Source organism: Molothrus aeneus, chromosome 28 (genome assembly GCF_037042795.1).
Source record: "Molothrus aeneus isolate 106 chromosome 28, BPBGC_Maene_1.0, whole genome shotgun sequence".
Classification (NCBI taxonomy): Eukaryota; Metazoa; Chordata; class Aves; order Passeriformes; family Icteridae; genus Molothrus; species Molothrus aeneus.
The window spans coordinates 2974181-2986576 of NC_089673.1; the positions used below are offsets into that span (position 1 = coordinate 2974181).

The 12396-nt window shown below is 59.1% G+C and overlaps 1 protein-coding gene across 1 annotated transcript; it reads left to right on the plus strand.

The window, feature by feature from the left end:
* The first annotated feature begins 1188 nt into the window (after positions 1-1188).
* On the plus strand, positions 1189-12135 carry RAPGEFL1 (Rap guanine nucleotide exchange factor like 1). The gene is made up of 15 exons (XM_066567001.1): positions 1189-1685; positions 3519-3597; positions 4003-4153; positions 4225-4322; positions 4792-4904; positions 5066-5233; positions 5315-5412; positions 5519-5641; positions 6528-6706; positions 8646-8736; positions 9636-9686; positions 9942-10029; positions 10130-10194; positions 10468-10522; positions 11593-12135. Exons 1-15 carry the CDS (start codon positions 1256-1258, stop codon positions 11715-11717), a joined length of 1914 nt encoding a protein of 637 aa, XP_066423098.1. The 5' UTR covers positions 1189-1255; the 3' UTR covers positions 11718-12135.
* The last annotated feature ends 261 nt before the right edge of the window (positions 12136-12396 follow it).

A 12396-nucleotide genomic window follows, 5' to 3' on the forward strand; every position in this document is an offset into this window, starting at 1 on the left:
TGCCGGGTGGAGGCGAAGCGGGAACAAAGCGGGAACTGCCGGGACCCTCGTTCCTCCATCTCCACCCGAACCCCCTGGGCAGTGGGGCCCAGCAAAGGCCATGGGGTGACTTGCTGTGTCCCCCCAAGTCGCTGCCACCATCCCAGCCCGGAGTTGCCACAGGGCCGTGGTTTTGCAGGGGGACGGACCCGGGAAAAGGGGACTGGCACCTGCTGTCCTGTCCAGAGGGTGCAAGGTGGGGCTGAGGGCAGTGGGCATGGGCAGGATGGGTGCTCAGCACCCCGCAGGAGCGGGGCAGGAGGATCAGCCCCAGGCAAGCGCCACATCTGGCCCTGCCCTGCCCCAGAACCTGCCCCGGAACCTGCCCCGGCACGCCGGGGCCCGTTCCAGCCTGGCAGGCAGCGGAAATGGGGGGGTCTGGCAGCCACCCCGACCTGCCCACCCTGCCCGCGGGGCAACCCAGCCCGAGGGGGGTGCCAGGCTGGGGGAGCTCGCACCCACCCCCGGCCTTTTCCCACGCTGCGGCGGGTGCAGAGAGCTGGGCTGGGGGTCCGGGGGTGGCTCACCCACAGCTGGGGATGCGCCCTCTGTGCAGGGGACACTGGGGAGGGGCAGTGCCATGCGCCCCTGGGCTGGCATGGGGGAACTGTGCGGGTGTGCGGGGGGGAACCGGGCACCACGGGGGTGTGCCGGGGGTGTGAGGCAGCGGGGGGCTGTGGGGCTGTGTCCCCCCGTCGCGGTGTGTGACAGTGGGGGGTGACAGGCTCCGGGCTGTGCCCCCCAGGCTGTACCGTGTGTGTGTGGGGGGGGGAGCGTGGTGGAACCCCGGGGATGCGGCAGGGGAATGCGGGGAGATGGGAGCGGGGGTGCGTACTGCATCACCTGTGCGGGGCTGCGGGGAAGCGAGGGGGGGCGGGCACCGTGTGCTGCTGCGAGCCGGTGTCACCGCAGCCCCGGGGCGGGTTCGGTACCGAGTGCGGTGCTGCGGGGAGGGGGCGGGCAGGTGCCGTTGGCGGGCCCGGGGGCGGCGGTGGTGCGGGGAAAGGGGCGGGCAGGTGCCGGGGTCGGCGGCGGCGGGGCCGTAACGGGGCGGGGCGGTGCTGGCGGCGGGGCCGGTGTGGGGCGGGCGCAGCGCGCAGCCGGTGCGGGGCGGGCGGGGAGCGGTGCCGCGGCCCGAGCCCGAGCGGAGCCGAACGGAGCCGCCACCGCCGCCGATGGGCCCCTGAGCCGCCGCCGCCGCCGCGCCCGGGCGGCCATGAAGCCGCTGGAGAAGTTGCTGAAGAAGCCGGGCTCGCACCTGCCCGTCCGCCCCGCCGCCCCCCCGGGGCAGGTACCGGGGCCGGGGTCGGTGCCGGCGCAGCGGCGGCAGAGCCTGTCGCGCCCGCCCGCCTCCCCCGAGGAACCGGCGGGGCCCGCGGGGCCGGTACCGGGGGGCGAGGGCCGCTGGCTGGAGCTACGGCCGCCCGATGCTCCGCTCCGCTCCCCTGAGGATCCGTCACCGGGCTGCGACCGCGATCGGGACCGGGAGCGGGAGCGGGAGCCGCCGAGCCCGGAGCCGCCGCCCGCCGCCCGGTGCTGCTGCGGCTGCGGCTGCGCCCCCGCCGCGCCCGCGCCCCCCGAGCGGCTCCTGGCCGCGCTCCTCGACCGACTGCCGGCGGCTGCACACGGGAGGGGCTGCGGGGCAGGTACGGGGCTGGTACGGGGCTGCGGGACCGCCGGGAACGGCTGCGGGGGTGCCCGGCGTGGGGAGCGCGTGGATCGCGGGCGATGCGGCGGAGCCGGGAGAGCCCGGGGGCGGCCGCTGATTGAGGGGGGGATGCGCCGGTGGATGCTGGGGTGGGGGACAGCGGGGTGGGTGGGGGGACTCTCGTGCCCGGTGAGGCGGGTGGCCCTGCACAGGGCACACAGCGGTGCCCGGTTGGGGTGACAAGGTCAGAGCTGTGTCGGGGCAGGGCGTCAGTGGCAGAGCGGTGGGCAGGAATCTGTGGGGTGGGCAAGAAAGCACGGCAGAGGGGCTGGAAGGGGATGTGGCAGTGCCAGCTCGGTGGGGGCCGGGGGTGGCCGAGCACCGGCAGTCACTGCAGCATCCACCTCCCGGTTGGATGGTCCTTAACATCCTCCTGGTGCTAAAATTAGCCCCGACGGGAGCTGCAGTGGAGGGGGGGCCGGTTGGATGCCCCTTTCCTCTGGCACAGGCCTCCCGGTGCTGTCCCACCGCGGCTGCCCGTGCCCAGGTGTCGGGGTGGTTTCGGTGTCAGGGCTGGGCGAGAGCCAGGCTGGCTGCAGGTGGGTGGGAGCCTTCCCACACCGCGGGGATCCCTGTCCCGGCCAATCTCCCTCGGCTGCCGGGAACCGAGGCTGTCAGGGACCCCAGGGCACTGCCAGCCCCCTGCTCCAGCGATGCCAGGGCCGGGATTGGGTGCAACCACCAAGAGGAGCCCTCGGGTAGGGGCGAGCCGGGACTGGCAGCGCCAGGTCCTGCCTGCACAAGCACGCTGCCAGGCCTGGTGGTGCCCGGGCTGGCAGGGAGCAGGGGGGCAGGAGCCAGCATGGGGGTCCCGACACGGGGAAAACATCCCTGTGAATCTGGGGTACAGCGTGAGTGCTGCAGAGGGATGGGGAAACTGAGGCAGGGATGGGGGGAGTGTTCAACTCCTGCTCCTCAGGCAGAACCTGGGAGGGGGCTGCACTCGGGGCAAGGGGCTGGGAGGGCTGGGGGCCGTGCAGCTGCACCCCCCGTGCTGGCAGTGCCCCTGGCTGTCCCTGTGCCCCAGACTGCGTGTCCCGCTTTCGGCAGCAGCTGATGCCCCCTGGGTGCTGTGCCCGGCTCGGGAGCGTCAGGGGATGCTCTGCCCTGGCTCGGCACAGCTCCGTGACCGGGTTAACGCTCTCGGGAGTGGCTGTGTGGATGCTCTGCACGGCCCCTCCGTGGGTCAGCTCCTTGGGCCTTGGAAGGGCTCTGGGGTCCCACCACAGGATCCCCGGGGCACCGGGGCTGTGCTGGCGCCAGGGACCTCGTCCAAAGGTCCTGGCGGTGACTGATGCCAGCTCTGAGGGGCACAGACGCCGGTACCGGGCCCTCGGCTCACCCAAAACACCTTCCCAGGGCGGTGCCACCCGCGCTGCCCCCGAGAGCCCGGCTGTGGCACCCTCCCAGCGTGCCCCAAGCTGCCTGCCTCAGTTTCCCTTTGCCGTGTCCTGCTGTGCCCCACGGCCGGGCTCTCACGGGGCTCTCTCCCGGGTGTGCCGGGGCGTCGCGGCCCCGGTGCCGCCCTGCCGGCGCCTCTGCCCCCACACCGGCTCGGCCGGGCCCGGTTGCCCCGGGGCTGGGAGCGGGCCCTGAGTCAGCGCCGGCGCGGGGGGGTTCGCGTGGGGCTCGGCCTCTCCCGGTGTCACCCTGCGAATTACCAGGGCTCTCCTCACCCATCCACCCCGCCGGGCATGGGGGGTGTCGGGGGGGCTCTTTGGGGCTTTGGGGAGGGGGGTGTGCCCACATGTGTCCCCCCCTGTCCCCCCAGAGTCGCTGCTGGATGACATCGTGCTCACCCACTCGCTGTTCCTGCCCACCGAGCGCTTCCTGCAGCAGCTGCACCAGCAATATCCTGGGGGGCCTCGGGGGTGGGTGAGGAGGGGTCCGGGCCTGGGCATCAGGAGGGTATTGGGGCGCAGTGAGGGTGGGCCATGAAGGGGACATGGTGGTGGCACAAGAGGTGGCATCGAGGTGCAACCAGCAGGGCACCAGCACGGGCACCAGGGTGGCAAAACGGTGGGCATGGGGCTTGCAGGGAGAAGGGGGATGTGGGGAGGGCAGCAGGGTGCTATGGGGGGGCTCACAGGAGCACCAAGAAGGGCATTGGGGTGCCACGAGGGTGGGCTACAGGTTTGGGGGCGAGCTGGGCAGTGTGGTGCTACCGGGAGGGCACAGCGACCCTCAGGGTGCAGCGGGTGCTGGGGGGTGGCCGAGGGTCCCTCCTTGGCGTGGCACCTCCTTGACAGCGGCACCTTTGTGCTGGCGGCGGGCAGCCCCCCGGCGCGCTGGGAGGAGGGCTCGGGGCTGCGGCGCAAGCGGGCGGTGCTGGCCGTGCTGCTGCACTTCCTCGAGACCTACAAGGGGCTCCTGCAGGAGGAGGAGAGCGCCGGGAAGGTCATCAAGGTGGGTGTCCCCTTCCCGTGTCCCCCCCCTCAGTGTCAGGAGTCCCGGCCCTGACCCCTCTCGTCCCACAGGAGCTTTACCTGCTCATCATGAAGGACACGTCCCTGTACCACGAGCTGGAGGACGAGATCATCAAGCTGCACCAGCTCGTGGAGACTGTGGAGCTCAAGTGAGAAGAGGGTCAGGGGGTCCTGGGGGTGCCTGGGGTCGGGGGTCCCTGGGGCAACCAGGGGTCACCCTTGGTCAGGGGTTCCCAGGGAGGGCAGGGAGTCCTATGGGGTCTGGGGTCTCTGTAGGACAAGGTTCCCTCGGTCCTGAGGTTCCCTCTGGGTCAGGAGGTCCCTGGAGAGGGCAGAGGGTCCTGGGAGTCCCTGTGGGTCAGGGAGTCCCCAGGAAGGACAAGGAGTTGTGGCCCTTGGGGGGTGCCCAGGGGCTGGAGGGGTCACCCACCCTGGTGCCCTCTTGGTCGCAGCTTCGCATCCAACTTTGTGCCCGCCCCATGCCCTCGGCATGCGCAGCCTTGGACCCCTCCCCACTGCACCCTCCTGTGCCCACCCTCCTCCTGTGCCCACCCTCGGGTCTCGGGGTGCAGCCTCGGAGTCCGGGGCCCTGTTTGAGCCCTGTCTGTGCCCCCCCAGGGTGGCCGACGAGACCCCCCCCCCAAACAAGCAGGTGAAGCCGCTGTTCCGGCATTTCCGCCGCATCGACTCCTGCCTGCAGACCCGGGTGGCATTCCGGGGTTCTGACGAGAGTGAGTGACTTTGGGGGGACCTAAGGGGGGACCGGGGTCCCCTCCATGACCCACCACGGGACTGGGTCTGCTCGGTGCCCGCTCCGTGCCTCAGTTTCCCTGGCGGGCAGTGCTGGGGCGCTGTGAGGGTGCCCGGCGCTGACCCCTCACCCTCTCCCCAGTTTTCTGCCGTGTGTACATGCCCGACCACTCGTACGTCACCATCCGCAGCCGCCTGTCGGCCTCGGTGCAGGACATCCTGGCCTCGGTCACCGAGAAGCTGCAGTACTCGGAGGAGCAGAGCGCCCGCGGGGACGCCCTCATCCTCGTCACCGTGGCCTCGTCCGGAGGTGCCCGCGGGGCTGGGGGGGCTGCGGGCAGGGCTGGGGGGTCCCTCCCGGTGCTGACCCCCCCTCTGTGCCCCATGGCAGAGAAAGCGGTGCTGCAGCCCAGCGAGGAGTGCGTGTTCACCACCCTGGGCATCAACAGCCACCTCTTTGCCTGCACCAGGGACACTTTCGACTCCCTGGTGAGTGGGGACAGCCCAACGCCATCGCCACCACACCCTGTGCAGAGCGGGGGGACCCAGGGGCACCCTCCCAGCCCTGAGTGCCCCGTCTGGTGTCCCCTGGCAGGTGCCACTGCCCGAGGAGATCCAGGTGGTGCCAGGAGACACCGAGATCCACCGAGCCGAGCCCGAGGATGTGGCCAACCACCTGACAGCCTTCCACTGGGAGCTCTTCCGCTGCATCCACGAGGTGCGGGGGGCCCACGGGGATGTGGGTGTGCGACTCACATACCCTCTGAACAGACTGAGAATAATAATAATAGTAATAATAATAATAATAATAATGATTCTCCCTCCCAGGATTTTCCTGGGAAGCTGTGAAACGCTGTGAGAAAGCTCACAGAAAGATGAAAACCAGTTCTTATCTCCATTTCTGCGCTTGTCGTCCAGCACGTGTGGAATGTGTTATGGAGATTGTTTGCTAAAAGGGATTTCTTAAATAGATTCTAGTGAGAGTGTTTTTATTTCATTTGACCAATTGGAGCCATGTGTGTATTGGGCAAAGATGTTCGATTTTCTTTAGTATAGATTTATATATATATATATATATATATATATATATATATTAGTTTTATATTTATTTTTTATATAGTTTTATATCTTTTTTCTTTAGTATAGTTTTATATATATTATATTTTTATGTTTATTTATATGTAGTATTACATATGTATTTTTCTTTAGTATATTTTTATATGTATTATAGTTTTTATATATATCAATTTATATATAGTTTTATAATTGTCTTTAGTATATTTATATATATTATAGTTTTTATTTACATATTTATTTTTATATAGTTTTATGTATTTTTTCTTTAGTATCATTTTTAATAGTATTAGTATTAGTGTCATATAGTATAGCTTAATAAAACATTTGCTCAACCGTCTGCAACCACAGAGTCGATACCAATTACTCACCATCAGAGAATAATTTAAAAAAATAATTAAAATTTAGATTAAAAAAAGATTAGATTAAAAAAAATTAGATTTAAAAAAATTAAAATTTTATAAATAATTTTTTAAAAATTTAAAAAAAAATTAAAACAATTAATTTGCTACCATATGTGTCCCTGGCAGGTGGAATTTGTGGATTACGTGTTCCACGGGGAGCGGGGCCGGCGGGAGACGGCGAACCTGGAGCTGCTGCTGCAGCGCTGCAGCGAGGTGCAGCACTGGGTGGGCACGGAGCTGCTGCTCTGCGAGGCGCTGGGCAAGCGCGCCCACCTGCTCAAGAAGCTCATCAAGATCGCTGCCATGTGAGTCAGGGGGGCATGGGGGCTCTGAGCTGACCCCAAGGTGTTAGAAAGTCCTTTTCTCCCAGTCCCGAGAGTGAAGAAGAAGCCAAGACTCTTCTGTTCTGGTTCTCAAGGTTGTTTGTTTTCTCTTATCTATGACATTTAGTATAAAATAAAAAGTATAAAATAATAAAAAATTTAGTATTAAAAAATTTCGTATAAAAAATTAGTATAAAAAATTTAGTGTAAAATTAAAAAAATAAAGTAGACGTAGTTCTTAGTATACTAAAAACTTAAATTTTTTTATACTAAAATTAAATTTTTTATACTAATTTTTTTATACTAAAAAAATAGTATTAAAAATTTAGTATTAAAAATGTAGTATTAAAAATTTAGTGTTAAAAATTAGTATAAGAAAAATTTAGTATAAAATTTAAAAAATAAAGTAGACGTAGTTCTTAGTATACTAAAAACTTAAAATTTTTTATACTAAAATTAAATTTTTTATACTAATTTTTTTATACTAAAAAAATAGTACTAAAAATTTAGTATTAAAAATGTAGTATTAAAAATTTAGTATTAAAAATTAGTATAAGAAAAATTTAGTATAAAATTTAAAAAATAAAGTAGACGTAGTTCTTAGTATACTAAAAACTTAAAATTTTTTATACTAAAATTAAATTTTTTATACTAATTTTTTTATACTAAAAAAATAGTACTAAAAATTTAGTATTAAAAATGTAGTATTAAAAATTTAGTATTAAAAATTAGTATAAGAAAAATTTAGTGTAAAATTTAAAAAATAAAGTAGACGTAGTTCTTAGTATACTAAAAACTTAAAATTTTTTATACTAAAATTAAATTTTTTATACTAATTTTTAATACTAAAAAATTAGTATAAAGATTTAATGTTAAAAATTAGTATAAGAAAAATTTAGTATAAAATTTAAAAAATAAAGTACACGTAGTTCTTAGTATACTAAAAACTTAAATTTTTTATACTAAAATTAAAATTTTTATACTAATTTTTTAATACTAAAAAATTAGTATAAAAATTTATTATAAAATTAGTATAAAAAATTTAGTACAAAATTAAAAAAAAATAAAGTATATGTAATTCTTAGTATACTAAGAGCTACATGTACTTTATTTACGATAATTTTCCAATACCTATCACCTATGTTAGACGTTCTGTCTCCACTCTAAACCAACCCAGAAGTGTCACCATCCCAGCAGAAGATGGAGGACAGGAAAGAGGAAGATTAGACACACCCAGATTCCTCCATCTTGCCTCTTGAAACCCCATTCTAAGAACCCCAAAATTCTACTTTTTCACCCTGTGGCAAATTAACGATCACTCTACTCAAACTCTTGTGGCTTGTAACTCCTCACACAAAGCTGGTAATTGTTTCCATGGGTTAAAATGGAAAGCACAAAAGGTGGTTTTTACTCGGTGCCAAGGTCTCTGATCCCCCTGCCGGGGTCTCGAGCCATCCAGGGCAGCCAGAGCAATGTCCTGTATACTAAGAACTGTGTGTACTTTATTTCCAATAATTTTCCAATACCTATCACCTGTGTTAGACATTCTGTCTCCACTCTAAACCAATCCAGAAGTGTCACCATCCCAGCAGAAGATGGAGGACAGGAAGGAGAAAGACAGGACACGCCCAGATTCCTCCTGAACCCCCATTCTAAAACCCCCAAAATTCTACTTTTTCACCCTGTGACAAATTAACGATCACTCTACTCAAACTCTTGTGGCTTGTAACTCCTCACACAGAGCTGGGAGTTTTTTTCCAGGGGTTAAAATTGAAGGTACAAAAGGTGTCTTTGCCTCCGTGCCAAGGTCTCTTGGCACAAGCCCTCCAGGGCAGCCAGAGCAATGTCCTGGGTTCCAGTGGGGGGGCAGGGGGGGCTCCCAGGGGGTCCCTGGGGTGTCCCTCACGCTGTCCCCCCCCAGGTGCAAGCAGAACCAGGACATGCTCTCCTTCTACGCCATCGTCATCGGCCTCAACAACGCCGCCATCAGCCGCCTGCGCCTCACCTGGGAGGTGAGCAATGGGGTGCCCCCACTTCCACCGTGCTGCCACAGCCTCCTGCGCCCTTCTGGACACCCCCAGGGGCTCCCTGAGCCTTCCCTGGGGGCACCAGGGGTCACCCACCCACCCAGGGGTTCTCAGGGAGGGCAGGGAGTCCTGTAGGGTCTGGGGTCTCTGTGGGACAAGGTTTGCTTCATCCTGAGGTTCTCTCTGGGTCAGGAGGTCCCTGGGGGTCCCTGTGGGTCAGGGAGTTCCCAAGAAGGACAAGGAGTTGTGGCCCTTGGGGGTGCCCAGGGGCTGGAGGGGTCAGGAGCAGCCCTGCCCTGGTGCCCCCCTGGTTGCACCTTCACATCCAACTTTGTGCCCCCCTCGTGCCCTGACCCTTTCCTGGGTGCTCCCAGACCATCCCTGGGTGATCCCAAACCATCCCTGGGTGCTCCCAGGACCCTTGAGGTGCCCATGCCCACACCTGGCTGCTCCCAGACCCCTCCTGGGTTCTTTCAGACCTTCCTTGTGTGTTCTCAGAACCCCCCCCAGGAGCTCCCTTCCCCCTCAGTACTCCTGGAACTTCTCTGGGTGCTCCTGGACTGCCCCTGGATGCTCCCAGGACCCTTGGAATGCTGATGCCCACCCCTGGCTGCTCCCAGACCTCTCCTGGGTTCTTCCAGACCCCGCTTTGAGTGCTCTTGGAACCCTTCAGGACCTCTCACCCCCATCTCAGTGCTGCCAGGACTCCTCTGGGTGCTCCCAGATCACCCCTGGATGCTTCCAGACCTTTCTGGACACCCTCAGATGCTCCCTAACCCTTTCCTGGGCTCTCCCAGAACCTCCTGGATGCTCCTGCCCCTCTCTTGGTGCTCCCTGGCCCTGCTGGATGCTGCCCACCCTCTCCCCCTTTTTTTGTATTCCAGAAGCTCCCAGGGAAATTCAAGAATCTGTTTCGGAAGTTTGAGAACCTGACGGTGGGTGAGAGGTGTGGGGGCTGCTGTGGGTGTTTGGGGGAGTCCCCAGGCCTCCCCTGGGGGTTTTTGGGGTGCTGCTGAGCAGGGGACATTCCCAGGGTGTCCCAGGGTGCCCCAGGGTGTCCTGGGGTGTCCTTGCCCCTCTCCCCCAGGCCCAACCCCATATCCATGGGCACCAGCATGGGGGGGGATCCAGGGCACCCCTGGGGATCCCCCCCCATCCCAAAGCCTGACCCCCCCCCCCATTTCCCCCAGGACCCCTGCAGGAACCACAAAACCTACCGGGAGGTGCTGGCCAAGATGAAGCCCCCGCTCATCCCCTTCGTGCCTCTCATCCTCAAAGGTGAGGGGTGGTCTCAGGGGCTTCCCTTGGGTGGTTTGGGATCCCTCTGACACCCCATGGGACCCCCCCCCCCCTCCCCATCACCCCCTCTCTCCCTCAGATCTGACCTTCCTGCATGAAGGCAGCAAAACCCTCCTGGACGGGCTGGTCAACGTGGAGAAACTGGTGGGTTCCAGGGGGGAATGGGGCAGAGAGACCCCCAGGATGAGGGCAGGGGGGAGGGGACCCCCCTGAGGGGCTGGAGGGACCCCCCTTCCCCGAGGGTTTGGGGTTCCCCTCTCTGGCGGGTGGGAGGATTCAGGGTGTCCTGGGTGCAGAACAGGATCCAGGGGTGTCCCTGAGGGTGGGGGGCTCTGCAGAAGGGGTCAGTGGTCCCTGGGGGGCTGGGGTGGGGTCTCGGGGGGCTGGGGCTGACTCTGGGGTCTCTCTGTGTCCCAGCACTGCATCGCTGAGAAAGTGAGAACCGTGAGGAAGTACCGGAGCCGCCCCCTCTGTGAGTGGGGGGACGGGGCTGGGGGGGCCCTGCTGGGGCTGGGGGGGCCCTGCTGGGGCTGGGGGTCACTGCCAGGGCTGGGGGTCACTGCCAGGGCTGGGGGGGCCCTGCTGTGGTGAGGGGGGCACTTCAGGGGAGGCCCACATGGCCCTGAACCTGTCGTGCTGGCCCTGAGGGACGGGGAAGTGGCCAGAGCATCCTCACACCTCTTTGTCCATGTCTCTGCATCCCTAAATCCCTGCATCCTCACCCCTTACCTCTTCACTCTGCATCCCTGAATCCCCATCCCTTCATCCCTGTCCCCACATCCCCATTCCCACATGGCCATTCCATCCCCATCCCTTCACCTGCATTCCCTGCATCTTTTCCATCTTCAACCCCCACTTTCACGTTGCCATCCCCATTTCCTTCCTGCATCCCCTCCATCCCCTGCATCCCCACATCCCCTCCATCCTCACATCCCTGCGTTCCCACCATTGTCTTGCCATGCCTGCCTACTTCCATCCCTCTATCACCATTCCCATATTCCCATTCCCACACTGCACTTTCCCATCCCCATCCCTCCATACCCACATCCCCTCCATACCCACATCCTCACCACTGCCTTGCCATGCCTGCCTACTCCCATCCTTCTCCCTCCATCCCTCCATCACCATTCCCATACACCCATTTCCACACACCCATTCCCACACCTTCATCTTCCCTCCATCCCTGCCTCCCCTCCATTCCCACACTGCCATCTCCCATCCCCATCCCTCTATCCCCATCCTCCACATTCCCATGCTGCCATCTCCCATCTCTCCATCTCTGCCTCCCCTCCATCCCCATCCTCTCCATTCCCATGCTGCCATCTCCCATCCCTCCATCACCATTCCCATGCTGCCATTTCCCACGCCCATCCCTCCATCCCCATTCCCACACTCCCATCTCCCATCTCCCATCTCCCATCCCTCCATCCCCATTCCCACACTCCCATCTCCCATCTCCCATCCCTCCATCCCCATTCCCACACTCCCATCTCCCATCTCCCATCCCTCCATCCCTGTTCCCCGTTCCGGGGCCGTTCCCAGGCCTGGAGCTGGAGGCGTCCCCAGCCCAGCTGCAGACCAAGGCCTACGTGCGGCAGCTGCGCGTCATCGACAACCAGAACCTGCTCTTCGAGCTCTCCTACAAGCTGGAGCCTGGCAGCCAGTGAGGGGGGGCCCCCCCGGGACCCCCAAACCCCGGCACCCCCCCGGGGGGCCCGGAGCCCCCCAGCACTGACGCACTTTGCCCAGCCCCGGCCCTTGGGTGCTGCCCCCACCCTTGGGGGGGGTGGGGGGGTGGGTTTGGGGACCCCCCTGGCGCATCCCCCTCTCCCCCCGCCCCCTCCCCTGGCTGGGGCACAGGGGTCCCTGGGGGGGGGGGGAGGCCCATGTTCCTCCCCCCCATCCCCTCTATTTTTGTATGTGTGGCCTGCCCCCCCTCCCCTCCCCCCAGACGTGTATATTTTGTACCGCCGCTGTCCGGAATTGTACATTTATTTTTTAAGAAAAAGGAGGAAAAAAAGGCAAAAAAAAAACCAAACAAGCTGGGGGTGGGGCGGGAAGCCCCAATAAAAGTCTGTCCCGGCACCTGTCTGTGATGTCATGGTAGGGATTGAGGTCATGGTGGGAGTGACGTAATAGTCCGCGTTCGATGACGTCACTGACAAGGCGGAGCCGACCTTCCCAAGATGGCGGCATCGCGGAGCTAATCCCTGACCTTCCAAACATGGCGGCCACCAAGGCTTCCGTCACACCTCCCAATATGGCGACTGCCGGGGTCAGCTGACCTTCTCAATATGGCGGAAGGGGCGGGACGACAGGCTCCATACAGATGCTCTGTCGCGGCCT